The sequence below is a fragment of the Hypomesus transpacificus genome, chromosome 7 (genome assembly GCF_021917145.1).
Source record: "Hypomesus transpacificus isolate Combined female chromosome 7, fHypTra1, whole genome shotgun sequence".
NCBI lineage: Eukaryota > Metazoa > Chordata > Actinopteri > Osmeriformes > Osmeridae > Hypomesus > Hypomesus transpacificus.
The window spans coordinates 4,878,128-4,892,731 of NC_061066.1; the positions used below are offsets into that span (position 1 = coordinate 4,878,128).

The 14,604-nt window shown below is 41.3% G+C and overlaps 1 protein-coding gene across 1 annotated transcript in view; it reads left to right on the forward strand.

The window, feature by feature from the left end:
* pwp1 (PWP1 homolog, endonuclein) overlaps positions 1 to 14,604 on the forward strand; it is a 75,493-nt gene that overhangs the window by 4,436 nt on the left and 56,453 nt on the right. The window contains exons 2-4 of the mRNA XM_047022625.1: positions 1,429 to 1,487; positions 3,342 to 3,520; positions 3,813 to 3,898. Coding sequence (XP_046878581.1) covers positions 1,429 to 1,487; positions 3,342 to 3,520; positions 3,813 to 3,898 — 324 coding nt within the window. The remainder of the gene's footprint in view (positions 1 to 1,428; positions 1,488 to 3,341; positions 3,521 to 3,812; positions 3,899 to 14,604) is intronic.

A 14,604-nucleotide genomic window follows, 5' to 3' on the forward strand; every position in this document is an offset into this window, starting at 1 on the left:
ATTGTTTTCCTGTTTCTCTTTATTATTATTGTTGGAATGCTGCTTCAGACTCTGTTGAAGAGAGGAGGCAAGGAGGTCTTCTCCAACCTGTCAGCAGTTATGCTTGGGATATTTGTTGTCTTCCATAGCAATGCTGATTGCGAGAGGATTTTCAGTCTTGTCACTAAAAACAAGGCCCAATACAGAGCCAGTCTGAGAACTGAAATGATAAGCGCCTTGGTGACCAGAAAGGTGAGCATGGCTGCAAAGGGGTATGTCTGTCACATGGAAGGCCTCAGCAATGCTCTGCTCAAAAAGGCTAAGTCAGCCAGCTATGAGGCAAAGCAGTCAATAGCAAGTGCCACTGCAACTAAATAGGGAATATACTTTAATGGGAGCTTTTTTTTTTTCATCCCAAGTTGAAATTCTAAATGTGCAAAATGTAAAGATCTCTATTCATTAAAGGAATTGTTGTCAAGAATATATGATTGTATCGTTTTCTTCATAGCTGATTTATTATGTTGAATAACTGGATAATATGGCGGTGAGTGGAGAAATGACCGTGTGCCAACTGAAACTCTCCTGGTACTCAAAAACTTTCTTCAAAGTTGGCAGATCTGGTATTGCGACAACTTAACCGCATACTAAAACAAAGTGAAGCATTTTCTTTTAACCATTGGGCTGTCTCAGACCCCCCACATTGCGAAGGTTAAAAGAAAAGGGTTAAATAACAGTAGGCTATAGGGTACCCTAGGGGTGGGCAATATGGCCAAAATCTTCTATCACGGTATGAGTAATTTTTATCACGGTTACTGTATATATCACGGTATAGTAATTGTTCTGTAAATTCAATTAAGAAATGGAGTACGAGCGTTCCGATTGGCTGATGTGCAAAATTCCGTCAGACCAACGCAAGTGTGCTTCAAGGTCAAACGAAAATAGCAAATCAAGTAAAAGTTAAACTACAATTCTAAATATTGCAAGAATGCGATTTATATGATAGCTTTTATACAATACAAAAACCAGACATTTAATATACACGTGTAATACAAAAATATAGTATAAAAGTATACCGCGGTTAAACAGTATAGCCAAATCTCTCCCGGTAGGCACATTTCTACCATTGCACAGAATATACCGTCATACCGCCTAGCCCTAGGGTACCCAAAAACCTACTTATGAATTACCAATTGAAAGGTTGTTCAGCAAGTGATGATGCCTAAAGCAATGAAAATCTAATCCTTGTTGTCTTTTTAGGCGTTGTGACTTTGTGTAGTCTCTGGTGTCATCTACATGGCAACAATTGTAGTTATATTTTGACATACCAAAAATAATTTTTACCAGTGAACTGCATCGCTACTAGGCTTGCCATACATTCTGTAATGATGTATTTTTTATTCATATCGGTCAGTGTCAAACCACTGTTATAATGACGCACTATTGTAACAGGTGGAGTTGAGCAAAGAGGAATTGCAACGCATCATAGCTGAAGCAAAAGAACAGCTTGGGTATGTAGCTAGTTAAGTCTCTCTCGTATATAAACAGTATATACACTCTCAGCCATAACATTATGACCACTGACATGGCATGAAAGTTAATATTTTGTCCTATAGTTGTGATAAAAACAGAAACAATGGGCAAGCGTAAGGATTTGAGTGATTTTGACAAGGGCTCAATTGTGATGGCTAGACGACTGGGTCAGAGCATCTCCAAAACGGCAATCTGCAGTGGTCAGCACCTATCAAAAGTGGTCCAAGGAAGGAAAAGCGGTGAACCGGCGATAGGGTCATGGGCGGCCATGGCTCATTGATGCACATGAGGAGCGAAGGCTGTCCCGTGTAGTTCGATCCAACAGACGATCTACTGTAGCTCACATGGCTGACAACGTTCATGCTGGTTCTGATAAAGGTGTCAGAACACACAGTGCATCAGCGCTCCAGCGTTGCTCTGTGAAGAAGAAAACCTTCCAGAAGGACAACCATCTCTGCACCACTCCACCAATCAGGCCTGTATGGTAGAGTGGCCAGACGGAAGCCACTCCTCAGTAAAAGGCACATAACAGCCCACTTGGAGTTTGCCAAAAGTCATTGAAGCACTCTCAGGACTCACAGGTCAGGATTGAGGGAAATATGAATGCAAGGCAATTTACAAAGACATCCTTGATGAAAACCTGCTCCAGAGCGCTCTGGACCTCAAACTGGGGTAAAGGTTCATCTTCCAACAAGAGAACAACCCTAAGCACACAGCTAAGATAACAAAGGAGTGGCTTCGGGACAACTCTGTGAATGTCCTTGAGTGGCCCAGCCAGAGCCCAGACGTGAACCCGATTAAACATCTCTGGAGAGGTCTGAAAATGGCTGTGCACCGACACTCCCCATCCAACCTGATGGAGCTTGAGAGGTCCTGTAAAGAAGAATAGGAGAAACTGTCAAAAAATAGGTGTGCTAAGTAGAGAATTTTTGCAAATTATAAAAAATATTTTACAAACCTTTTTTACTTTGTCATTGTGGGGTATTGTGTGTAGAACTTTGAGGGGATCCAATTTGGAATAAAGCTGTAACATAAAATGTGGAGAAAGTAAAGAGCTGTGAATAATTTCTGGATCTACTGTATGGGGCTGCGTACCCACTGCTGAAAGCGCCTACAATGGACACGTGAGCATCAGAACTGGGCACGTGAGCATCACCTGGTCTGACAAATCATGTTTTATTTTACATCATGTGGATGGCTGGGTGCCGGTGCGTCACTTACCTGGCGAACACATGGTACAAGGATGGACTATGGGAAGAAGGTATACCAGCGGAGGCAGTGTGATGCTGTGGGCAATGCTCTGCTGGGAAATCTTGGGTCCTGCAATACATGTGGATGTTACTTTGACATGTACCTAAGCATTGTTGCAGACCATGTACACCCTTTCATGGAAACGGTATTCCCGAATGACTGGCATCTCTCAGCAGGATAATGCGCCCTGCCACTAAGCATAAAGAGTTCAATGTATTGACTTGGCCTCCAAATTTCCCAGATCTCAATCCAATCAAGCATCTGTAGGATGGGCTGGACAAACAAGTGTGATCTATGTACGCCCCACCTTCAAAACTTACAGGGCTTAAAGGATCGCTTCTAAAATCCTGGTGCCAGTACCACAGCACACCGAGGTCTAGTGGAGTCCATGCCTTGACGGGTTTGGGCTGTTTTGGCTGTGAAAGGGGGACCTACACAGTATTAGGCAGGTGGTCATGATGTTATGGCTGATAGGTGTATCTTCTCATGTAGTTCTTTTTGACTGAGTAAAACATCACTGTTAATTGTATTTACGCTTCACCTTATAACCTTAAATACATATGTACATTCTCTATTCCTAGTGAACGTAGGGATGAAGAAGAGGAGGAAGATGATGAGGGTATGGCCAGTGGGCAGGAGACGAGTGACGAGGCAGAGGCTGCCCGAAAACGGGAACCAGAACAGGATGAAAATGAAGCAGGAAGGGAAGAAGATGAGTTAGCGGAGTATGGCTTGGATAAATATGACGAGGAGGACACAGGTAAGAGTGGTTATAATATTATGGTCTGATTCTAGCAGGTATATTAATATTGAGTTTTTCTTTGCATTACAAGAAAGTGCACTTTCTGTCCCTCTGTCTTTTTTAATTTGAATTAAAATATATTTTTTAAATACACCCGATCCTTGTGTCTTTCACACAAAACACGCTATAATCTGTGTGCTATTGCTAATAGGTTGGTAATTTATCAATATGCTAAGAGAAATTTGTCACACAGAACCCTGCATTGTTTGTATCATCTTATTGTACTCTGTATTTGATTTTAATATGGCAGTTACTTCCAACCTGGGTGACAGTCTGGCTGGACTTACAGTGTTTAGCACAAATGAAGAGGACCCTTACATTACCATCAAAGACACGGTGACATTTTTTTTTGTCTTGTTTATAAGAATGCACCTACTAGTGTAAATCTTGTTCTGAAGCACTTGGAATTAGCGGTATTTGCTAATACAAGCGGTATTTGTAAGAAATGTGGTAATACGCCTATAGATTAGAGGCTTTGGGTTATAGTAGTTATAGAGGCCAATTAACAGCATTGATATTGTTCTATTCAACTGACGGTGTACCCCACCAGTGGTCGCTCTTTATTCTAAAAACAGAAAATTGATTTGAATGATATGTTAAGTACCTTAATGTATTTGTTTAACGTAATCTTTTGAACGTCGATAAAACCATGTCTAGGAAGCAGTTTCCCACATATTTACCTCAGAGCTAAGTCTTTGTTATGCAACTTTCTCTGCGCCATTCTTTAAGCCCAAAGTCACCGGGTGTAGCTTCACTACTCCAGTAATCTTGTTGAAACAAGCAGTCCGATGGTTATCAATTTGATTTAGCTGGAAAGGGAGAACATTTTCTCTTTGGGGACCATGACGACATCTCGATCGATCTCCACTTGAGTGCCAGATTTTTTATGCCAGGAGGTATATCTCAACCGCCCTGGGGACACAGTTCTTGAATTGCTCCAGTAGCATCAACTCTTTTAGTTGCTCAAAATCGTTTCTGTGGCCTTCAACCAGCCTTCACACGCTACCCCTAATTTCCTAGACAAATATAGGTAAGACTCACGTTCCTTACGTCACACTGAGCAAAACTGCTGCCAGTACGCCTCTGGAACGCCACCATAGGCAGTCAGAATAGCCTTTTTCAAGGTCTCATACTCCAACCGCAGGCGAGGATCCAAGGCTGCAAAAGCCACTTGTGCCTTTCCCTTCAACACACTGCACCAGCAGAGGCCATTTAGCTTCGGGCCAATCGCATTTCCGAGTCACGACTTCAAAAGCCGCAAAAAAAGTGTCCACATCTTCCTCTGAGAACATTGGTACATAGGTAGGGCGGAGCGCACAACAAAACGGTGCTCCAAAGAGGCACCCCCCTTGTGGGCTTCTATCGTCCCAACTCCAACTGGGCCAACAGCTCCCTAGATTCCTGCTCCTCCCTTTACGCACAAAGGTCCCAGGCAGCAAGAGTCCAAGATGTCAAGACTGACATAAAACCTGGATAAATTATAACCTCCACTTCTAAGGACAGAGTAACTGGCATCAAAAATACTCAAACTCAATCACCTTACCGGCTACTAACACTCATCTAGCATGACTAGCTCCTGATTTCACGACTTAGATCCGCTACCAGGGATGTAGTGGGGGCTAAACGCACATAAACGCCGCTTACGCACCTCCCGAAATTCGAAAATCGCGTTTATCCGCCTCTAAATAGCGTTTATGTGCATTTATGCACATGTAAGTTTCCTGCGCCTCGTATTCTGCCGTTGGAATAATCCGAAATAAATTTGGTGTAATTTGAAAACACCAAAGACAAAATGTTATATTGTTTAACATATAAACGCTGTAGTCTGAATCATTCATCTGCGCCGTATATGATTTGTGACCCTCCAACCAATGCGTTGCGGCTGCGGCGGCGACACCAGTCAGGATCCACGAAGTATGTACACATACACACGTTGTGGATAAGTCTACCTCAGGGGTTTTCAACTGGTTTTGTCCTAGGGACCACCATTCTTACTAGAAAGTAATCCTCGGCCCACTGATGTGCCTGCGCGCGCGCGCGCGCCTACGTGTGTGTGTGTGTGCGTGTGGATAGAAGGAAGGAGGAGGGGATCCCTCTTCTGAATTGCTCCTCCCAAGGTTTCTTCAATTTTTCCCCCTTTGGGAGTTTTTCTGGGAGTTTTTCCTTGTCTTCCTTGAGGATTTAGGTTGGTTGAGGGGCAGTTCTATGGGTGTATGTGAAGCCCTCTGTGACATGCTTGCGTGTAAAAAGGGCTATACAAATAGATTTGATTTGATTTTAACAATTGGTTTCCTCAAACAATATACATAGAATCTGAAACATTTAAATATGTGAATGTGAGATTCTGAACACCAATAAAATATAAATAAAAAAAACTCAAACAAATCTAGAAAAATCTGTGTAGTGAATTTAATAAGAAAAAAAAATGAAATATAGCTGCAAGCAGCGATGCAGGTTCCTCCACAAAATATTATAAACATGTACACTGTAGAAGATCGAGAGTTGGACAACAAGAGAGCAAAACTACTTCATGTTTGGCCAACAACAATAGGCTGAATGGGGATTTGAACTCATGAGCATAAGGTTACAAGTCAGTCTCTATCCTCTCTGCTACACACCAACTGTTGAGATTGTATGAATAGAAAGGGCAGAGTATTAGCTTTGGTCAGCTTTGCGACAAAGGTTAGGAATTTCAAGGTGAAATTGCATGAATTTGTGCAGGGTATTTCAGAATGATGTCGTCCTGTTTAACTAAACAGATAATAAAAATTATGACAGGCCAAAATATAATGGCTGGATTCCAACCTAATACTTTATACTTTACAGGTCACCATCCCAGCCCATTGAACTATTATCAGTGTTGAGTAGTGTCATGTTCAGTAACTGTATAAAAAAAGTAAGCTGTTTCTCCTGTGGTAAGCGTTGTTAGATTCAGCCAACGTTGAAACTGCTCTAATTCAATCATATTTTGACATACCGAGGTGAAATTGTTTGTGGTACTTCGAAATGATGTCATCCCATTGAACTAAACAGATAATCACAATTATGAAAGGCCATAAGATTATGGCTGGATTCCAACCTACGACCTTATACTTTACAGGTCACCATCCAAGCCCATTGAGCTATTCTCAGTCTTGAACCTTGTCATGTTCAGTTACTGTATTAAAAAGTATGTTGTTTCTCCTGTGGTGAGCGTTGTTAGATTTAGCCAACGTTGAAACTGATTATAAATTTCCTATAAAAATGGGACAACAGGATGACTGGGTTGCTGCTGTAAAGAATAACTTACTTATAGTTTTTATAAAAGGTTGTTTGGAGTGCTATAACTTGTCATTGAAGGGAATTTCAAATCATGCCTAGCATGGGCTCAAATAAACACGCATTGGCTATGTTTTACAACCGGAGGATTTATCGGAAGACTAGAAACCGTTTTGTCAGAATGAAAATTAAAAAACTATGCTTCTGACTGGTTTTGAACCTAAAACCCTTTGCTTTCCAGCACTACATCTCAGCCAATTGAGCAATTCCCAGGCATGGAATGCACAAAGTTCAATAACTGGATAATCAAAAAAGCTGTTTCTCCAATGGCGAGCATTGTCAGATTTGGTCCAAGTTCAAACAGCTTTAATTAAGTCATATTTTGACATATCAAGGTAAAACTTTGCATGATACTTCAGAGGCATGTCACCTTAAAGCCTATTAGGTTTGAACCATCCTTCAAAAATGCATTTGATTTAGTGACACAAACAATTTGACGCAATGTGGACATTTACATAAATACACCCCTTTCAGCCATTTTGTACTTGATTCAATTGCCTTAAGTAACATTATGAAATACGTCAATGATACATATCTGTACCAAATTTCAAGTCAATTAGACCTTTGGTTCAAGAGCAGAGGAATTTAGAATGTTTCCAAAATTATCACTGTACAGGAAAATCCATCATGGCGGACCTTATGGGTTCTTGAAGCTTTTTTGTTCCTCATGAAAAATGAGGCATGCACACCAAGTTTCAGAAGAATTGGAGCAATAAGGTGGAAATGCCATCACTTCAGAAAATCAGACTTTTGGGCGTGGCCTGTGGCGCCCCCTATAGTCCGATGTGGCCCATATTTGGTGTGGGGGTACCCACTTGGATGTAGTATCAATGTGCCAAATTAGAACATTTATGACAAGGGACTTTTTTAGATATTGGGGCGCAAGGAGAAGAAAAATAATAATAATAATAAGAATACCAACAATAACAATAGATTCCCTCCTACCGGAGGAACCTAATAAATGGTGGACTGATCAACATGGGCTCGTGTCGCGGACCCCCTGCAATGGCGCCGCGGACCCCCGGTTGAAAATCGCTGGTCTACCTGTTCGGAATGGATTAATAAGCCATGCATATCAGGAGATTTTGGAAGTGACCATCGAGTGCTCCCACTCCCACAGATGCCCGCAAAAGGCCTCAAGTACAGAGTAAGATCAATTCACGTTTGTAAACGTTGTTTTGGTTCGCACAACATCGCATTAAGACAGGGACAAACGGCTAGCCTGCTATTAATAATGTGCTTTCAAATACGATGATGCAGATACAAGCCAACCTTACTGGTTCCATCTAGATAGGCCTAATGAAACGTAATAATAAATAAATAAAGTGTTCTCAAGCCTCTGCGAAGGGGCTTAAATGCGTCTGTCTCAAGGTCAATGCGTGTAGTTTTTTGGCGACCGTACGTTCGCTAATAGGTAAGCAAAATAGACGCGGACACACGTGAAAGCTCGTCTCGAGGAGAGGGGGGGGTCTCTGGGAATCTCACTCCAAACTTGACGACCCTGTAAATAAATAAATAATACAATTCATAGTTTACCCACCTCAAATTTTACCACTGTCCGCTACCTAGCAACAAGCCTGAGAAAACAAACGGAGCTGTAGCAAAAAATGCTGTTCTAGTCTAACCAGTCATAATAAATAGCCTACCTGTTAGCTAATATAATTACCCAAACAGTTTGATCTTCAGATCCCGGATAAGCTCCCCAATTGTTACGGTCCTCGTTGTCTAGGGGGAATATTAGCAGACTGTCACCGATGCTATGGCTAACAGCGGCGGGCCCCGACAGGTGAAACTGGGAAGGAGAAGCAGGAAAACTCACCCCCAGCCAGGTAGACTCCCACCCCGGTCTCCGGGACAGCTCAAGCCGCTGTTCCGTTCGGCAAACAGCTCGCTTGCGGTTGGTAGATTCGATCAGTTTATATATATATGTACATTAAGCACGGCGTTACACAAGGACAGGTGGACAGGCAGTGGGGAAACAGAAACCCAGGAGACAACCGGTCAGCATTGATGGATTACATCTGTCCACAACAAACTGATGTTCCCCCATCTTTCAGTCATCTGGGAGTTCAAAAGGGCTAAACACCTCCCCATGATTACTTGGGCCCCAATCAGGACACAGGGCATAGTCCCACTCCCCTTTCCATCACCACCATGTACAAGGCTGCCGCGCTACTAAAGTGTTACATTTAAAAGTTACTTCCGAGAAAGGAATATGAACCATCCCTCATCCTGCCACTAGGTGTGCACGTAACAATATGTGTACACAGTTAGAAGCACACTGGATCTTCAGATGTGCAATGACCTATGGAGCGATATCAGTGGCAACTCAAATTTAATAGTTTTCAATTTGCAATGTTCTATCTGAATATTGTAACAGGGCTCAGACTGCATATACTGTACACAAATATTTTGAGTGTCCAATTAAAATATCAGGTCACATTTATGTCACTTGAAAGCATTGAGTCATTTAAATGATGAATCATAAGATGGCTAGTGTCTCCCTTTGTTTTCTTCCCCCCAAAAGCCATGTGGTCTCACATTAGCAGAACTCAAGTGCGCAGACAGTGAGTCAACACTGTCCAAGCAGAAACTATCTTGCGTGTTGTGGCTTCTTTGCCTCTGTTTTAATTCTCGCTTGCAGCTGACTTTGTACGCAAGGACTTTTTATAGAATTATAATTACATATTTATTATAGGAATTATACATTGTATAATCATGCACGAGTGGCAGTTATATCTGCAGGTGTGAAATATAATTACTGTCCTTGCTGTCAGTAAGGCATACTATTGTTATGTAATGTATATTTGTTATCGGGGTGTGCTTGCCTTCGGCTATATCTTTATCTGTATAATATCTTTCCTTAGCTCTGTAGATATTCCCAACATTATTAAAAGGAGGGTCTGACTCTATCTGAATCTCCAAGATCGCAGAGAAAAACTTAAATATTTTGCCCCAATAATCTTGAAGTTTGGGGCAAAAAGCATGACTGTGGTAGCCTCCACGGACTCAAATTCATCACACAGAGGTGAGAACAAATTTGGCAGTTTTGTCGTGGAGGAGTTTAGCTCGTGCAGAATTTTAAAATGTATTAAACAGTGACGGCTAGCCTGACGTTGTCATACTCATAATTCTAGTCAGAATATGAGTCTGATAACTCTCCGTTGGGCTGTGACTATGGGGCGTGTTTCAACCGAACTCGTAAAACAAATGCCTCTTCGCTCAATTGGATAGACCTACAACCAGAGCAACGTAATATGTTGTTTGTTGAAAACCAATTCAACCCAAGCGCTCTTTGGTGACGTTGTTGATTACGTTACTGTTGATCATCTGTCCATCATCGTATAAAGCCCGCCCTGGCAATTTCATTGGTCCGCCCAGCTCCTGGTTTTATATAGTTTGTCCCCAATACGAGACCCTCCAGACCCAACTTCCCGACCAAATTTTTTTGTGGGCGGGGCTAAGTTGGGCTGGAAGCCAGGCTAGATATTTCTTTATATTTTATATAAAAATGCATAGCCTACTTATTTATAAAGATTACATATATTTAAAAGCATATTTTTTTCTGCTCATATTTTTTTCTGCTCATTTACATCTGCTCATTTAAATACTAAGAGTGAAGAGTAGAATGAAATAGTTGTCTTCTCATTTCCCCTGCAAGAGGGAATCAGTAGCGGTTAGAACCAAAACTGTACTGTACTGTAGCGAGTGGGACGTGAAAGTGGAGCGAGTGGTAGGCGACAGTAGCTAGTGGTACATGACAGTGCCTTCGCTGGTACATGACAGTAGCTAGTGGTACGTGACAGTAGCTAGTGATATATGCCAGTGCCTCCACTGGTACATGACAGTAGCTAGTGGTACGTGACAGCGCCTCCACTAGTACATGACAGTTACCTTTCTGTTGATAGTGGTACGCAAGTGTCTCGTGGCAGTTGCATTGGGTGTCTTGCAGCTTTTGTTTACTGTCATGTAGACAAACGGCCATTTTAGAATAGGAGAACAGGCTATAAACTTTAATTTAAAAAAATAAGTTAAACTGTTCGTGCTAACAGACTCCAAACCATACTTTTGATGTTTCACTACAAGCTCACCATTCAAAGTAGTCGATTTAAACATTATATTGCATATAGTGTAATGGTGTGACTGTAATGTAAAGCAGACTTGTACACACAAAATTAATTAGTAACAAATTATTTTACTCAGAGTAACTGAATTTAAGCGTGCACATGAGCCACCGTTGTAGACTCTCCTACGGCTCTAATGCACATCGTTGTGTTGTTATCAGCGCCTCCTAGTGGCGTATATTATTAATAGTTATAACAGAAGTCAATATAGGTAGCCTACATTTGCATTTCGGTACTCTTGAGTAAATATAGTTGTTAATAATAGTTCATTATTTTCTTATGAAGAACCAGGTCAATAAATAACACCCTATGATTGCAAATACTTTCTGGGTTTTATACATATTGGAAACTACAAACTTGCCTGAATACAGTTTAAATCACTCACTCATTAAATCACTTAAGATATCTTTATCACAACTGAAGTTACATCATTTTAAAGATGACCTGTGTCGAAAAGTGATATGGGAGAAAATCCTTTTGTTCGTAATGGCGTTGGGAATGTAAATGCCAGTTTAAGTATAGGGTTAATAACTTCTCAGCAAGTTATTTCATTGATCAGTTGTTATGGACTGCTGCAGCACTCAAAAGAGCAGGCAAACTGTATTTGATTTGACATGGCTTGAAAATCTTGCTAGCTGACATGTCCAAAAACCGTTGAAATTAACAGTTTTTCATAAGTAATCATATACTTTTTGTACAATACAATGAAGTTTAGGGTGTTAAAATATACAAAACATCAAAAATCTCAATTTTGACAGAAAACGATGTTCGATCTTTTATGGCTTAAGCTATAGCCAACAATGAGCGGCCGCGACATCCACGGGTTTCCGCAGGCCGCCACACATATTTAAAAAATTAAAGTGTATAGCCTGTTCTCCTATTCTAAAATGGCTGCGGGGCAGTTATTCTACATGACAGTAAACAAAAGCTGCAAGACACCCAATGCAACTGCCACGTGACACCATTTGCGTACCACCAGTGTTAATTTTGTCGATGAAAACAATGACAATTTTTTCGTTAACAACCTTTTTCTCATGACTAAAACGAGACTAAGACGTGAGGAAAACGGATAAAAACTATGACGAAATATATTATAACTTTTGTTAACGAGACGAGACGAAAATGTTGGTGGTTGACGAAGTCACAATACTTTTTTTCTCCAATAATTTTATAGTTAGATAGATTCCTCCTCTCTGTTTCTTAAGCGCGCTCTCATCTCCTGCTGTCAGTGGCCGATTATCGTCTCTCGGCCAAGTTTCGCGCGAGTTAGAGGCGTGTTCGGGTGAGTGTTATCAACCCATGCAATTGGCAAGATATGTCGTGTTGCTATAAAGTACACAGGCAGCATGACTAATTTAGGTAGTCACCTGAAGAGGCTACATGGTATTTGTGTGGCGACGTCTGCCTCCCCCTCGGATTCAGCTATGGCTACAGTCAGTGGCTAGCTCCATCGGTACCCCTAGCAAGAATAGGAATTCTATGTTCTCTCAGAGAAACAAATCCCTGTTGTGTACTACAAAGTAATACGAGAGATAGCTGAGTCATTGAGAAAAACCTTAAAGTAGGACATGAGTTCAATTTAGTGTGTGGTGTTAAATGAGTGTTTACAGCAGCTTGACTGCCAGTAATAGTTGACCCTTTTTTACATTCAGAGAACACATACAACAGGAAAGAAGGACTGGTTTAAGGCAAGGTCCAGGCCTGATGTTATTTTATCTTTTGTCAGAGACTTTGTTTAATATGTGAAGTAAAACTTTCACTTGTTTAGTAATTGATGATTTGCTGTCTGACAAAGAAATACATCATTATGTACCATATTCAATTGCATAGCATCATATTCTTTTGCATCGCATCTCATTGAATCACATCTTGTCAAATCACACTGCATCGCAATAGGGGTAAATCGTATCGCATTAGTAGTTGCTTTCATGTATCTTTAATGTATCGGATCGTTGGCAGTGCATCGAGATGTGTATTGCATCGTCCTCAGTGATGGAAATGCACATCCCTACTAAGGGGAAAAAAGGAGTTTAATATGGCTATTAAATGTGACTAAAAAAAATTTGTCTAAAGACTAAGACTAATTAAAAAATAGCTGCCAAAATTTACACTGGGTGGGAGGTATTAGCTGGAAAACACAGTGGGACCACAGCATAAAGCCTTACCCAGTATAGGTCAAAAGTTGATAATAGTAATCTCCTTGGTCAAGCTACAAACCTTGGACAAGTAAGTTAACTAACGCTATGTCATTTTGTTGCTTTACCGTATATGGTTACCTAGCTTGCTACCCTTAGAATGTGGCTGTAACATTAGCTCTGCAGCTAACAGCTGAGTTACTGTTGCTAATGTAAAGATAAATGACATGAAGTGTGTGTGTGTGTGAATACAAACGCTGTAACGCCAGTGTTGTACACTTCTTTGTTATTTGGATAACCGTTATGCTGTTGGTGTTATGGCGCGCGCGATATCCGTCTTTCCCCTCATTGAAATTATTATGAGTGTGCACCTCTGCAAACCAGGGTGATCAGAGGAGAATGGGCAAATTCGAATTATCTTACAGCAACGGGGCTATACGAGCCAGCTGAGTTACTGTCGCTAATGTAAAGGTAGATGGCATCAAGTGTGTGTGTGAATACAAACGCTGTAACACGAGTGTTGTACACTTCTTTGTTATTTGGATAACCGTTCTGCTGTTGGTGTTATGGCTCGAGATATCCGCCTTTCTCCACATTGAAATGACTGAGTGTGCACCTCTACAAACCAGGGTGATCAGATGAGAATGGCAAAATTCGAGGCATCGTACAGCAACGGGGGCTACGAGCCATTGCGATACATCCGTTGTAAACAATAGCGCATGTTGCCGCCCCTATCCTCCTCATTAGCATTTAAAGCTACAGACACAGAAACAGCGCGTTTTGAGGAAAGCTCATTGAGGGACTGCTCGTAGTGGCTGTAACTATGCACCAAGGCTGAATTTCGGGAAAGATACTTCAGATACAGTATTAGCGGACCACTAAGGCCTATATAAAAGCATCCAAAAACAGCATTTCATGTCTCCTTTAATGTTAAATAACCTCATAAAATGACGTTTTCATGTCATGTCTCCTTTAAAAAGTATACAATATACATTTGTGGCTTGTTAAAATGTAGTCAGATTTGAATGACCTCTAAGCATTTTCTCACAAAATGCAGATTTCTGCCTGTTTTTTTTTGGGTACTATTGCGCCACGTTCAATTGCTTTAAAGTATTGAAACCGATGTCACCAACACACTTTTTGGCCTTCTGTTGGAAAGTTACTGTTCAATGGCATAATTGTTTAAGGCCCTGTCACACCATAACGTTCTGGTCAAAGTTCTCTGAACGTTCTAATCGTTCAATTTCGAGCGTTCTAGGGCGAGGTGGACACATCTGGCGTGTGACTAACGCATGACTAGGGTGGAACTGACGCATAACTAGCGGGGGACTTACGCATGAGGACCGTGTAACAGCGACCAAGTAAGACACCTCCGAAAACTATTAGCGTATGAAGACGTGTGTCTGGCGCGTGACGACGTGTGTCTGGCGCGCGACAAACGATTAGTCAACGTTAGACGAGCGTG